Source organism: Camelus dromedarius, chromosome 13 (genome assembly GCF_036321535.1).
Source record: "Camelus dromedarius isolate mCamDro1 chromosome 13, mCamDro1.pat, whole genome shotgun sequence".
In the NCBI taxonomy this organism is placed as follows: Eukaryota; Metazoa; Chordata; class Mammalia; order Artiodactyla; family Camelidae; genus Camelus; species Camelus dromedarius.
Window position 1 is genome coordinate 53,861,114 of NC_087448.1, and position 15,454 is coordinate 53,876,567.

The 15,454-nt window shown below is 45.4% G+C and overlaps 1 protein-coding gene across 6 annotated transcripts in view; it reads right to left on the minus strand.

Moving 5' to 3' along the window:
* Positions 1 to 13,378, minus strand: part of RUBCNL (rubicon like autophagy enhancer) — a 32,010-nt gene extending 18,632 nt beyond the window's left edge. The window contains exons 1-4 of one of the 6 annotated variants that reach the window (XM_064493154.1): positions 12,947 to 13,378; positions 11,377 to 11,937; positions 10,321 to 10,435; positions 1,705 to 2,326 (exon numbers count right to left, since the gene is read on the minus strand). In XM_064493154.1, coding sequence (XP_064349224.1) covers positions 1,705 to 2,233 — 529 coding nt within the window. In that variant the 5' untranslated portion in view covers positions 2,234 to 2,326; positions 10,321 to 10,435; positions 11,377 to 11,937; positions 12,947 to 13,378. The other 5 variants (XM_064493155.1, XM_031465998.2, XM_010980839.3 and 2 more) reach the window with 5 other exon arrangements.
* Between the last annotated feature and the right edge of the window lie 2,076 nt (positions 13,379 to 15,454).

Consider the following 15,454-nt stretch of genomic DNA (forward strand, 5'->3'; position numbering starts at 1 on the left):
CATCCCTGAAACTGGGATAATTTATCTTGTGAGGAAACTGAAGGTGATAAGGAATGTGAAAGCACTCTGTAAACGTGCAGCTCCTAAGCGAACAAAAGGAGCTGTGGAATCAGTTCTTGCAGCCTCAGGAGATGCTGACAGGCTCAGGCATCTGTCCATCTCATGCCATTGAGGAAAGGAAAACCCTTGAGATACAACACTTCCAGGAGAATCCTGGGTCCTAGTGGCAAATACCTGACCTCCCCATCGCTGCCCCACACCAAAGAAACAACCAGATCACTCAGGATTTCTTCTTAATCCCATAGAATGAATCCCCTTAGCAAGTCTAAGAGACACTCTCAAACAACACAGTGATTTTTAAAGGTACTTTGCTGGGAGTCTCTGTTTTTGGTCAAAGGGGCTGGGGTACCTGTTTTCTTTCTGGGAGAAAGGCAAAGCTACAAGATAATTTTAGGTTGCAGAACCACTTCCGGTACAGGAACACAAAAAATGATTCGGCGCAGGGGTACACTAGGCGCTAAGGATCATCTCTGGTCACTTTATAACTTGTGGTGGTGGTGGTCTGTGGGTGAGAGGGCTTCCCTTTTCTCTGTGTCTTCCTCACTCTCCCCGGGAGACAATCTAGCAGGAGAGAATAATCTCTCACTTTGTAACCACTAAATTTAAAAATTACTCTTTTCCTGAGAACTATCCGTGCAGGTGAGCAAAAAGATAGAAAACAGTCCTGTAATCAGACTGTCATTTTGCTTAAATTTGGTTCTTATCTCAAAATTAGCCCATTGAAAGATTGTCCAAAATCGGGTGTTCTTAAACTACAAGTAATGTTAAAGATTGTCACCATCCTTGACTTTTCAAGTTTCCAATGGAAAAAATAAACCCCCTATTTTAGGAAAGGGGGAGGACTAGTTCCTGTAAGTGAGAAATACACACACACACACACACATACACACACGTTTTCAGGCAGCTTTTAAAATTGTTTTAAAAGGAAAAAAAATTTTGCTGACCCTTTGAACTAGGATTCCAACAAAAATGTAAATCGATACAAAGCGTGCTACAACATAATGGATACTTAAAAATAAACGAAGCGTGCCATAAATTATAACAGTAAGAGCTAATTTGTTGACTCAATAGCCTTCGGCATGGATTATCTCATAGGACTTTGAGTACTTTAGGAATACGTGTGTTACCTGGTAGCAATGGGAACCATGGTTTTAATTTAATTTTGTCCAGTGTCTGGAAGAATTGTGTTTTTAAATCTTACTATTTTTCTAGTCACACACTGTCCAGGTAAACCTAACAGGGGAGGCAAGTTCCTCTCTGACATCAGCACGGCTGTGAAATGCAGCCCACCCCCTCTGGACCACCTTCTACCAGCACCTGAATGCAGACACCTCCAGTGCTCTCCCTGGCACACAGCTTAATGAGCTGCAAGTTGCGGAGGGCACACACTTGCCCCAAGATGCCAAGTGACACTCACTCTCAATCAAGTGGAGCTAACATGACATTTCCCTGCAGTCCAAGGAGGACAGGAAGCCGTCCAGGTGGCCTGGCCAGAGACAGTACTAACTGAGCTAATGCCCTGCCTTGAGGTCAAGGCGGAAACCTGTGACCTTTATTCTCATGAGGAAACTTGGCTTTGGACCCATACAAAGCAAGCGTGAGGACAGACAGGAGAGGAGGGAGGGAAGTCCCTACTAGAGTTACCTTCATCAGCGGGAGCTGTCAGGTGGGAAGGCTTGAAAAAAGCACTGTCGGCCTCAGGACCTGGGGAAGCGGCCAAAATCTTGGGGCTTGTGAACAGAGACGTCTGAGGACCGCGTCCTGGGAGCACGGCCCGCTCTCCCGCTGAGGTAAGAGAGAAGTCCCCGCTCTTCTCTCCTGAGCCCTGGGCAGAGCAGCTGCCTGTGGAGTCCGCAGTGCCCTTCAGCAGTGATGTCTCCACCAGGGAGTCCCCTGCAGACAACAGTGAAGGGCCCCGGGGAGAGGTGGCGTCCCCCACAACGTGGCTCTCACTGTCTCCCACTGCTGGCACCTGGCTGGGCAGATCCTGCAGCTGCACACACTGGGGGTTAATCCAGGCAGCCCTGTGCCTCGTGAACCTGATGTCTGATTGGCAAGAGGTGTGGTCAGTGTCCAGGAGGCTGGGCGAACCATCAGTGTCACCAGGGTCATCGCTGACCCCTTCCCAGGGGTCCTCTGGAGAGTCCCGGCAGCCTGCAAACTGTGATACCATCTTCTAGGCTCGGGGCTGGTGTGAATCCTGCTGTCCTATTGGATTCGGACCTTGAACTCACCAAGTGACAGGGTGGAGGGCTGGGAAGTTTATCTGCAGGGAGCAAGAATCATTCAAGATAAACAAGGGCTCAATCATATTTTTAACTCGAAATTCCTTTGAGGAAGCAAAGAAACAAGAAATAAAAGTTTGTACCCAGCCCTGTACTACACAGTAAATCCCACTTGGATTTAAAAGTAAAAAATTAATAAATAAACCAGCCATAAAACTTGCAGCAAACTTAAGGGATATGACATTGGTATAGGAAAGAGGTTTCAAAGCATAAAAATAATTATTTTCATACAATGATAAAGTTGTATAAGAATACTGCTGATAAAAAACAGGTAAAAATGTAAAACATCCATGCATTATTCCAGTAAAATTAAAGGTCAAACCCAAAATGGGAATACCATCTGGAAGTCAAGACACATTTTCATAGTTTCTTATTTTTATTCAGTTTGTGTTTGTATTTCAATAAAGTAGACAGGTGGCATGTGAAACTGAGAACAACAAAAACATGAAAAAATTTGTTTTGTATAAATTTACATGAGCTTATAATACTTACTTATAATAGTAATGTAAATCAATGCTTAGCTTATACTGTCTAAAGAACACACTATGAATCTAGACTCTGTCTTTAAAATGATCCGCTCACTTTTAAGCTCCGTTTTTAGCTTTAGTAAGTTAGGTAATGATTGAAAGGTTGAGAGCTGCACAAAGGAGAAGCACTCTCGTCACTGTACCTACAGGCTCGGCATGTGTGTCTTTCTAATGCCCTCCCAGTGTCCTTCACATTGTAAAGCTTAAAGCAACCTTTAACAGCCAAAGCCAGGTCACCAAGGGGCTGGCCCAGAGGTGGAGGCAGTCCCTTTGGCATTCAGCCTAGAGGAAGGGTGGGGTCCGCAGGCGCACAGCAGGGAGCCTGACTCTGGTTCTCACACAGTTCAGAGGCTAAGATCATCATTATGTATACAGGGGGCTCCCACACGGATCTATTTCTGACCTCCCATGACCTCCTGGCGAGCAGACCTTACTGTTTGACATTTGTCTGGGGAGGCGGGGTATCACAGCCTGATATATCCAAAACATACACTGACTTTTCCCCCCAAACCTGCTCCTTCCTGGTTTTCCCCATCTCAGGGGACATACTTCCCAGTTGCTGAGGCCCCAAACCTAAGAGTCATCGCTGACCCCACCTTCCCCAGCTCCCCCTCTTTACCCATCCACAAGCCTCTATCTAGAGCAGCCACCTGAGCCTAAGTCACCATCTTCTCCCACCTGGACCTCTGGCCATCTTCCCAATGGTCTCTCTGCTTCTGCTCTTACCCATTTATTATCAAGTTAGTCAGAGACATCTTTTATAGACCTAAATCAGATGTCATTCTTCTAATCCACTCCCCGCCTCACCATCATAGCTTCCCATCAAATCTGGAATAAAATCCAAAATCCTTACCTTGTCCTTAAGGCGTGACACCATCCTGTCCTGCAGACCTCTCTCGTGGGTCCACTTTCCCTAAGTCCCGACCACACAGCAAGCTCCTGGGTCCTACAAGCTCCTGCCCACACTATCGGCCCTGTTCTCAGCCCTCCGCCTGGAACGCTCGCTGTTCCCCCAAATGACCGCACGTCTGGCTCCTTCCCGTTTTATGCATGCCTGGGTTTATGAATTACTTCCTCAAAGAAGTCTTTCCTAACTGCCTCTCTTAAAGTAGTTCCCTGGTTACTCCTTATCACATCACCTTGCTTAATTTTCATCACGCTAGCTCTCACTTCCTGATACATATAAGCCCTCCGGCAGCTTACATTCTGGGGGAGGGGAGGTAGTGCCTAAACACACATTCAGACATTTTGGGTGCTGGCAGGCAATGAATAACATGAACCTGAGAAGTGCTAGCTAGGCATCTTCTCAAGCCCTTCCCACCATCATAAATGAGCTCCTCTGAATCAGAGATGCTTAGGTGCAAAAACAAAATCAATTTCTAAACACATTTTAAAGGAAGAGAAATCCAGCTACAAAAGTTACCATCATTTCTATTGAGACTGTCCTACTGAGGGTAAGCACAGGCCAGATTACTAGTTAACGTACGTGCAGCAGCAAAGGCCCGAGACAACGCAGGGACTCCAGGACTCCCCCCACCCCCATTCATTCTGGAAGGTCCCTGCCCAGCGCGGTCACTGGTCCCATTGAGAATGACTGCATCACCAGGGCCACTGCAGAGCCACAGTGTCTTTGCACCTGGCAAACATGCAATCTTTACAGGAGGGGCGGATGATCAGCCGGGCATGAGCCACCATGAACTCTAGTGACCTCACGAAAGTCTTGCAGACCATAAGCAGCCAGCGCTCTGACAGTGGATGAATAGCTTTAGCTCCGAATACCCCTAACAGTTTTGAAGATACTCCATGAACAGGCACAAGTGTGTCAAGTTTAGGATTTATGACTTTCTCTGCCTCAGCACTACCGAGTACTGGAAGACATACCAGGGAACATCAGAGAAAAGACTCACCTTTAATGTCACTGTCTTAGTGACACACCCCCTGCTCACCCGGTAAAAAACGGCTCCCCAACAGTTCTTCTCCCCTCCCCAAGTCTAGTTTTTCCTCCTTACTCCTTAGCTCTAGTCCCCATTTTATTTATCCTCAATGACTAACACTCATTAGAATGTAAAATCTCTGAGAGCAATTTTTTAAAAACTTATTCTGATCACTGCTCTGTCCCCAGTATCTAGATGGGGCACATAATAGGTGCTCAATAAATATATTCTTTGACTGTATGAATGAAAGAATGAACAAACTAGCCAATAGTGCCTAAGCATGGTTAGGCTGATTATTTCTGTTGTCCAGGAACGGAAGTCAAGATTAGACATCATCTTGTAGATGACATTGGAGATCATGACCTAGAATGTCTGCCAACCATTTCCTTGGAATAAAGAATGTTAGAGAATAGAAATCACAAGAGTTGAGGGTAAAGGGCAAATTCATTTCTCTCAATTTTATGGTGTCTTACTGAGCATGCCCAGTAAGAGACAAAAGCAAGCAGTGCGTGAAATGGTCCATAACCACAGTGTGTGGGCTGTTTGGTTAACACAGTTCCCCAGAACCTCTTTCCATCTTTCTGTCTCTGCTTCCCCTCATGTTTTGACTTTAATCAAAGGTCACATTCCCCCAAGGATGTCTACAGAGTTAAGCTATCACATGTCACACAGAAACCATCAAGACGCCCAATAATGCAACTCCATAGCTTCCACGACAGTGGCCAGGAATTGGAGTAAGCTGCAGTTTTCAGACAGCTGCACATCTCCGCTGCAGCATGTGCTGAACACCGTGTTCTCACACCAAAAGCACCAGATTGCAATGGTGGCTGGTGGCATCACACGGCTCCTCTCTGACCAATTTAACCTTTGGCAATGACCCTTAATTTTGAAGGTCTGTTGTCGAGAACACAGAGGAAGGACAGAAAGCAGGGTGGGGTGAGAAGGGGAACACCCAACCAGGGCAAAGATCAAGGAACACCAGATATTTGCCTAAGAAAACTGTAAGGTTGCCCAAGATGCACAGATGACTAACTTCCTGTGGTCACTGCTTATGTCACGCTTACTACTCTCACTCTGCACAATGATAACTTCCGATATTTCAGGTGTTATGAGGCCAATTTGGCAACTGAAATGGAGACCGTTAGGGGATTTGCCCCAAGTCTCACCATTAGTAATCAGCAGAAGTACAACAAAAACAAAAGCCCAACACCTGATCCAAACCTCCTTCCCCTGGTATTTACATGTTCCACTTGGGCTAAAATTAGCAGGATATTTTCAATTTCATTAGCAAAGTAATTTTAAGAATTTCCCCTTCAATTTGTCACAAAATGTGGGATTAAGATCCACTCAGCTATATATATTCGATTCCATGCCCTTTGAACAGTTGTCCCCAGAATTTTATGATTACAATTTCCTATTTGTGAAAAAAAAAAATCTTTGCACATACATCTCTAATATAGGACTATTTATTTATAAACCTTACATATGCACAGCTATTCTAATACATTATGTAATTATAAAGCATAATTGAAAATAGCATTTTGTTCTTGTTTTCCAATGAGTCATCCCGTTCCACTTTGGGGACCACTGCTCAAGTCATGTTCTACTCAAAAAAAATGTTTTAAAAAATACATTAAAAAACCAATAACAAACCAAAAAAGATAACTAAATAAGACTTAGAAAAAATATTAATACAAAAATTTACCCAAAGTAAGGGCAGGTACCTGTACTTGAAAGATGGCTAGATTTCCATATTTGGGCAAAATAAAATGGGGAGCCATGTGAGAAAACATTCTGGCAGTTCCTCAAATGGTTCGACATCCAGTTACCATTTGACCAAACAATTCCACTCCTGGCTATAAACCCAAGAGAAATGAAAGTGTATGTTACCGTGAAATCTTGTACATGAAAATTTCTTAAACTGCAATATAACTGACATATAGCAGTGTATAAAGTGCACAGCATAATGATTTGATTTACATACATCACGAAGTGATTAGCACAGTAGGTTTACTGTATCGTCTCATATAGGTACAAAATCAGAGAAAAAAGTTTTTTCTTGTGATGAGAACTCAGGATTTACTCTTAACAGCTTTCACAGATAACATACAGCAATCTTAACTGTATTTATCATGTTGTACCTCACATCCCTATTACTTATTTATCTTATAACTAGAAGTTTGTACCTTTTGACTGCCTTTATCCAGTTCCCCCTCTCCTAATTTCCCACCCCCACCTCTGATAACCACAAATCTGATCTCTTTTTCTATGAGTTTGTTTGGTTTTTTTGGAAGTATATTTGACCTACAATACCACATTAGTTCCTGTTACACTACACAGTGATTGGCTATTTCTATCCATGCACAAGTGTTCATGGCGGTGTTATTCGTAACAGCTAAGAAGTGGAAGTAACCCAAATATCCATCAGCTGAGGAGTGCTCAAGCCAAGTGTGCTATGGCCATACAGTGGAATATTATCCAGCCACAGTGAGAAGTGAAGCACTAACACATGCCACAATGTGGATGAGCCCTGACAACATCATACTAAGTGAAAGAAGTCAGGGACAAAATACATTTCACCTCTATTTATTTATGGATTATCCAGAACAGGCAAAGCCATAGGGACAGAGAGAAGATTAAGAGTTGCTTTGGGGGATGGGAAGATGGGGGTGAGAGCTAAAAGGTCCAGGGTGGTATCTTTTTTTGAGGCTGTAATTGTTCTCAAATCAACTGCGGTAGAGCCGGTGCCTGTCTGCAAATATACTGAAACCACGGGATTGTGCACTTTAAATGGGTGACTTGTACGGTGTGTGAATTCTATCTCAATCTCAATAATGCTGTTGAAAAAACGAAATGGGACAAGTATCCGACTCCCTTCTGGAAGGTCTGGGGAGAATAGAGAGCCCTGGTATTTCATGGGCTACAGGGATCAAAAGAGCAAAGCTGTCAGTCGGCTGTGAACAAAGGCACTGAAAGTTCAAAGCATCAACAGAGAGCAGATAAAGGGCGTACTGAATAAATGCACCCAAAGTAGGTACGGAGAAGGGAGAGAGTAAGTGGAGGTGAAGATGCCACGACTGAACTATCGAGAAAAAGAACAAACCCCAAGGGCCACCAAAGACAGCATCACCAGCGAGATGGCTGAGTAACTGGGCACCACTTGCCAGACCCCACACTGCGGGCCGCAGGCATTCACCTGTATCTGGACACAAGTATTGCAAGGGAGGGTCTGCTAGGCCTGATTTACAGACGGGAAACACAGTCAGGTTAAGTATCATGGTCATGTTTGGTTAAGTGCCTACCTTTTAGAAATATATACAGAAGGATTTAGAAATAATTGATAGAATTTGTTGAATTTGCTTTAAAATGATACAGTGGGAATTGCCAGTGGGGGATGTGGACGAAACACAACTGGCCAGGCTGACCGTTGCTGGAGGTGGGAGAGGGTCACATGTCCTGTTCTCTCTACTTGTACGTTTGAAATTTTCCAAAAGAGAATTCCCAAGTTAAAAACAACAACCTTCAGCATTTGCTATGTCTGTCAGTGTGTCCCTCAGTTACCTCTCTGACCTCCTTACCCACTGCCTCTGCACCCCTACACCCTCCTCTACTTCTCTACCCACCCCCACATTTACTCAAATTTACCTCCGGATGGAGGCTTTCCCCATTATCCTTTTTAAAACTGCATCCCTGCAGGTTTCCACTATCCCCATTTACTGCTCTATTTTTTCCTGTAGCACTCATCTTCTGGTATCTTACCCATCATCATCAGTTCATTACCAACACTTACATGGCATCTACTGTGTGCCTGACACTGTTCTAAGCTTTCTACACACACACACACACACACACACACACACTCCATCCTCCTAACACCCTATGAGGTTCATATAACAGCACTATTTTTATTTTACAGGTGAGAAACGAGGCACCTTGGGTCAGTGGAGCCAGTTTCACACCCAGGCACTGCTGCTTCCAAGTCGACATTCTTACCCACAACAGCACAGAGGGGAAGGGAAGACCCTTAAATCTCATTGTTGAAACGTCTCTCCAGGACATCAAAATTCACCAAGCATGGAAGGGCTGCTGTGAGCCCAGCAAGGTCAGTAACACTGACATGCTTACCTCCCTCAGCCCAAACCTCCATAGAGACCAAAGTAAAGTAAGGGTGAGAAACCAGAAAAAAAAAAAAAAAAAGCTTTTATATAGGTCATTGGACAGTTCAAATGCCTTGACAATTGAATCATATTGTTTAAAATACCCAAACAATAAACATATATAGAAGTTCAATTTTCCTCACCTATTAGATTTAAAGTGGCCATCCTAGGTTTCTCAAAAAACTAAAAATAGAACTACCATATGACCCAGCAATTCCACTCCTAGGTATATATCCGAAAAAAACAAAAGCACTAATTTAAAAAGACACATGCACCCCAATGTTCATAGCAGCACTATTTACAACAGCCAAGACATGGAAGCAACCCAAGTGCCCACCAACAGATGAACAGATAAAGATGTGGTATGTATGTATGTACACACATACACACTGAAATATTACCCAGCCATGAAAAAGAATAAAATTTTGCCATTTGCAGGAACATGGACAGGCTTGGAGGACATTATGCTAAGTGAATTAAGTCAGACAAAGATAAACACTGTATGATATTGCTTATATGTGGAATCTAAAAAGTACAACAAATTAGTAGTGAATATAATAAAAAAAGAAGCAGACCCACAGACTAGAGAACTAGTGGTTACCGGGGGGGGGGGGAGGTGGGCAATAAGGGGTAGGGGAATGAGAGGTATAAACTATTGGGTGTAAGATAGGCTTAAGGATGTATTTATTGTACAACACAGGGAATATAGCCAATATTTTGTAGTACTGTAAATAGAAAGTAGCCTTTAAAAACTGTATAAAATTTTTTTTAATTTTTAAGGAATCCAAAATAAGTAAATAAAGTGGCCAGGCCAGAAACTGTCTTCTAAGAACAGCTTCCAAATAATGCAAGAGAGAATAGGGAAGCTTACATATATTTTCAGGACTCCATTGTTTTCTGAGCCACTATAGCTTGCTGGAATAAAAGAAAGTAGAGGAATGTAAGGAATAAAAAAATTCCTGCCACCCTCCAGTTTTCATCATCTGAAATCAACTAGAGAAAAGCACGTGCTGGCCATGGGTGCTATTCAATGATACCTGCCAGAAAAACTTAGAGGTCTACTTTGCACTTATCTCTTTTAATAAATGTAATGCTAAGGATCCAAGAACAGAACTAAATAATTTTTTAAACAATTTTCAAACACAATTATCGGGCAAATCACATCTGCCAGTCTACTCTTGAAGCTAAAGGAAGTAAAGACCACATAGCGATTCAGTGACAAGCTCAGGGTCCTGGATCCCTGCTCCATGTCCTCAGTCTGGATGTGTGGGATGAAACCCAGTGTAGAAGTAAAGAAAAAAACACAAGAGTACCAATCAAATAGAAGTTTTATGCCAATTTGAGAGAAATTACTTACTAGTTGCGTGATCTTGGACAAGGCACTTAACCTCTCTGTGCTTCATTTTCTTTACAAATTATTGTGAGAACTAAATGAGTTGTAACATGCAAATCTCAGTCTGGCACACAAGAGTCTATAAAAGTAAAGTTAGCTTTATTATCACATCAGTGTTATTTTATAAAGACTTCCAGTTCAGTGTAAAACAGTCTAGTTTTATTTCCCAACCTCTGAGTCATATTTCAATTCCTTTTAATTAAAATGGAAAAGCCAATCAGAGATCTTATTTAGTACCTTGAAAAGATATAATATGACATACAGGCACTAGTACTGCTCATGTTTATAATCTCTGGAAGGCTGGACATGCTTATCTAAAAAGAACTGCCTAGATTTTAAAAGTTATCAACCAACCATGTGAATTTCTCCTTTCCGTATTAGAATTATGAATCTAAATTTAGTAATAAGAGAAACTATTCAAATTTGTCCCTGCTATTATTATGTGCTCTGATTTGTGTGGGAGGATGTTCTGGAGCTCTTTACTTATCTTCTGCTAAAGACTATTCAAATTACAATGCTTATTCTTAGGTGTTTATTCTTGGCTCTGATAGAATTGTCCCCATGTCAGAAAACAAGAACTCTAACTTCAGAAAGTTGACAATATATCCAGAGTTAAATGGTCTCCTGAAGAACATGTCCAATTAAATCTAACCCCCCAGCTGCCACGACTCAGCTTTCATCAATTCTCCTAACATCTCCCTCCCCTCCCTTTGTATGTGCCCTAAAGAATGTGATGAAAAAGGCAAAGGTCCTGTCCCCTGATGTCACGCTGTGATGGGCAGTTTCAGGGTGACTGTGTGGTGAAGAGGAATTGCAACAAGAGGTTGAGAAACAGACTCATCTTGCCCCTCTGCTCGGGTAACCAGAAAAACTTCAGCACTGCCCTGAATTTCCTGTCTGGACTCAGATACAAAGTTCTGTTGGTGGCCAGGAAGGAGGTGTGGGGAGCAATATGGTGATAGCTTAATTTGTGGAAACCGCATTTTACACTTTTCAAAACAATACCCTCCCTCTAGTTACCTTCCAAACCACCCAGTGAGGTGGGGCAAGAACTAGCCTACTTCACACACAAGCAAACTGAAGTTCAGCGAGATGTCCTGACTTGCCAAGACCTCACTGCCATTCGACCTCAGGACAGGGTCTAAGAAACCTAAGTTTGCAAATGACCCTCAGTCCTTTGCGCTTTCCCTGAACATCTTCGATTCAAAGATCCTCCCAAATTCCACTGGAATATCACAGGGCAGGTCTTGAATATCCCCTTTCCTTTGAGCCCTCATTCCCATTAAGGCTAAATAACCCCGCTTCTGAAGTTTCTCCACATTCTCCAAGCTGACAGCATCAATTTCACAGGATAGTGAGCCTCCCACGCGGTCATGGGCAGGCGGCGTGGGGGTGAAATGCAGCATCCGCTTTCCCAGCTGCAATCTCAGCAGGTGGATTCCACATCTGGCGCTTGGACCAAACAATGTGCTGCGGTTTCATGCTCGCTAGCGCGGTTCAGCAGCAAAACTTTGTTTGCCACCAGCTTTGGGCGCGTTGGGGAGGTGGTTCTGCGCTGGCCTTCGCCATCTGTGTGCGCTTCTGCGGAACCGAGAAAAGCCACCAGTCCGGAACCCAGCGCCCAGGACCGCGCAGAACGAAGGCTTTGTGCTCACTAAGAGTCGTCCTGCATAAAAGTGCCTTGAGGTCCCTCTCCTGCGCCCCTCTGGACCCAAGATGGGTACGGGGTCGCCCCCGCCCCCAACCACCTCGCAAGTCAACTCCATAAAAATCGGCCACCCCTGCTGAGGAGCCCCCTCCTACCTTCTCCCAGGAGACTCGGCACTGCCTTTACCAACCTTGGGGTTCCCCCGCCAGTCTCCGCTCCGCGCATGCCTCTCTGGCGTCCCTCCCACTACTCCCTCTCTAGCTGCCTCCCCCTATCCCCCCACCTCCCGCAGCTCTGGCACCCCGCCCCCAACCCCCAGCCCCGCCCCGCTCCGCTCCCCCAAGCGCTGGAAAACTAGGTCCGCTACTCGCCGGCGCTGCTCGCGGCAGCGTTGCAAGGTCACTGCGCCCCCCAGCGGCCGAGAGAGGGAGAGAGGAGGGGGAAGCGGCGCCCTGACGCCGCCATCCCCAACCCTCTCCCCTCCACAAAAAAAAAAAAAAAAAAAAAAAAAAAAAAATCCGGGGCTCCTGCCGCAATCCAAGAAGCTCACCAGGGAGGCGAAGCGCTGCTCCCGGCCTGCTGCTCTCAAGGAGACACCGAGGGCGCAAACGGGAAGGAACTCGGGACCCCTCCCTGTACCTCCCCCCCAGCCCCTGACCTCAGGCCCCGGGCGATGCGAGCTGGGGACCGCAGGAGCAGCTGTGCGCTCCTCTCTCCCGGTTCCCTCTGGAAATCCCTCCCTGCCCTCGCTGGGGACCCAGATGGAACCGCGCTTTCAGGGGTCGAAATGAGGTAAACACAGACCTGGCCCAACCCCAACCCCACAGCCCCAAGCAGCGGTTTTTAGCATCAGTACAGTTGCCTGAAAAGCTGATCTTCCCTAGTAATTTGGATTAAGGTCTGCACTGAAATCAGTGGGCCCAGCGGGGCCCTGCAACTTACCCGAAGCGAGAACCGCGTCTTTCTGACCTCAGCGGGCTGCTCCCCGCGGAACCCCACTCCGAGGGCGCCCCTGTCAGCATTCGTCCAGCCTAACCCTCACCTCGTCCTCTTGCGGCCAGGGTCTGGAATCCCATCACCGCTGTGCCGCGGAGAGCGCGCAGATCGCGCAGATCGGGGTGGAGGCTGGGGAGAAGCTGCCAACCAATACAGAAAGTTCTCACAAATAGAAACCTAAGCCCTGACAGTACAGCTGAGGGCACGCAGTCCCGCGGCCCCTAGGGAGCTTCAGCGCGCTCCAGCAGCGCCCTCACGTCTCCTGGGGGAAGAATCCCCCAGTTACCGGCCCCGGGAACGACCCGCAGGGGAGCTGGTCCTGGCTTGCTTAGAAGAGGTCCTTCTGCTCTGTCAAGCCTGACCCGCATCACACTCCCTTTGGTTCCTTGGCTTTCTCCTTTGTCACTTCCAGGTTGTGGAACCATGTCACAGGCATTTTGGCCTTTATATGCCCGGCGTCTCTCTGAAATACCCACCTCCTTTACCCAGCGCAGCGTGGAGGAGTTAAGGGGCGGCACTGCGTTGTCGCTGCTTCTACAGATGAAGGTCTCAGTGAGCCAGCATCACGCAGCTACGTGAATACCAGCTGTCAGTATCCGCTTCGGTTGGGGGCAGCCTGTGTGGAGTCTAGACTAGCTTTGACCCGAAAGACCTCTGGACATTGAGGGTTCTGTCTTAGGAATTCAAGTCTGTTGAAGGCCGACTGGGATGGGCTTACATTAAACTAAATCAAGAAAGAAAAGGGTACGGGATGGGTGCTAAATTTTGTCAAGTCTCCGCTATATGCCAGGTACTTTTACTATTTCCAGCAATGCTATCCACATCCCTGAGAATAACAAATAATTTGTTTCCATTTCACAGAGGAGGGATCAAGCTTAGAGAGGTTCAATTACTTGCCCAAGGTCACACAGCTGGGATGTAGCACAGTCAGGATGTATCTAACATGAAACCCCATGTATCTAATATGAAACCCCACGTCCAGTTTCCACCATGTCATGGACAAGACACAGAAGAATAACGAAATGAAGGGGCCAAGCCAAAGCTTTTTTCAGGAATATTTAAAAGAGGAGGGGAAGCCGAGAGAAAGAAGTTTAAAGCAAGGGCAAATGTCTTGCAAAGTAAATCAGAGATTCTGCTAGTCAAAAACAAACAAACAAAAAAGTCAAAAACATAAAAGACATACTGAGTAGGTGGTAGGCTGGACATAGTCCAAGGCAAGAAAAGTATTCTTATAGGGAGACGAAGAGATTTTGGACCAAGATGGTAAGGTTTGGTCAGTTTCCTCTGAAGCTACTTTGAAATTACCTTTACCAACAGGTGAAGAGGGAAACAGGCCGACCTGTGCACTGTTGTGTGGGGCACCCTATAAATCTGACTCTATGCATTCCACATCTAGTCACAGATAAAGGAGACCCACATTCTGGAAGAGCATCTCTAGAACTAAGAAACTTAAAGGACAGATTTTTTCAAATTAGAAAAACTCACTGGAAATCTGCTCTGTTCCCCCCAGGGATCTGGAAGTAGACTGTCTCAGGCACTACATGCTGAGGGATAGGCTTTCCAAGACGGTTCTAATCGATTGGCCAGTTCAGAGAAGGTCACAGATAATTACAAACCAAGAACCTTGCAGGAAAATCAGAGGCGAGTTCTCTTTTTCATGGGGAAGTTCATCTTCCAGGTCACAGTGGCCCCCAGGACCTGGGACACAAGTGCAGTGAGATTAAGTGTCAGGAACAACCCACCACTTCAGGCAGTGGGGCGAACGCCCAGCACCCGTTGGTCACACACAAAGCTCCACTGTGGCCAGGACAGCCACGTAGGAGACTCGAAGCCTGGCAGCTGCCCGCCCAAACCCAGCCAGGCTTCATAAGAAGTGATTTGTGCCAGGAGCAGAGATGCGACCCTGCTTCTGAGCTCAGCTGACAGAGCCAGCAAAGGGGAAATCAGTCTTTGTACAAAACAGGAAGGATATGAGCTGAGATGAACAGCATGAAGAGCTGTGAGGAGCCCAGTGGCATCATTGCCATGCAGGCGTCCAGGGAAGGAGGGAGCATCCTGCATGGGAGGGCAGCCAGGACCGTGCCACAGAGTAGAAGAGCCAAGGGAAGCTGCATTTGGCTTGTCTCCGTTTTTTTCCCTTCTGTCTGTCTGAAAGATAGCCACTTTTAAAAAATCCACAAAACCCCAGATTTATATGATTCCATTTCCACAAGTAAGCTAGAGTAAGCAAATTCATGGACACAGAAAATAGAATAGAGGTTACCAGGTCCTGGGGGAGGGATTGTTTCCTGGGGACAGAGTTTCTGTTTGGGATGATAAGAAAGTTCTGGAGATGGACAGCAGTAACAGTTGCATATTATTGCAAATGTACTAAATGCCACTGAATTGTATTCTTTAAAAAATGATTAAAATGGTAAATGTTATATATATTTTACTGTAGTAAAAATATATTTT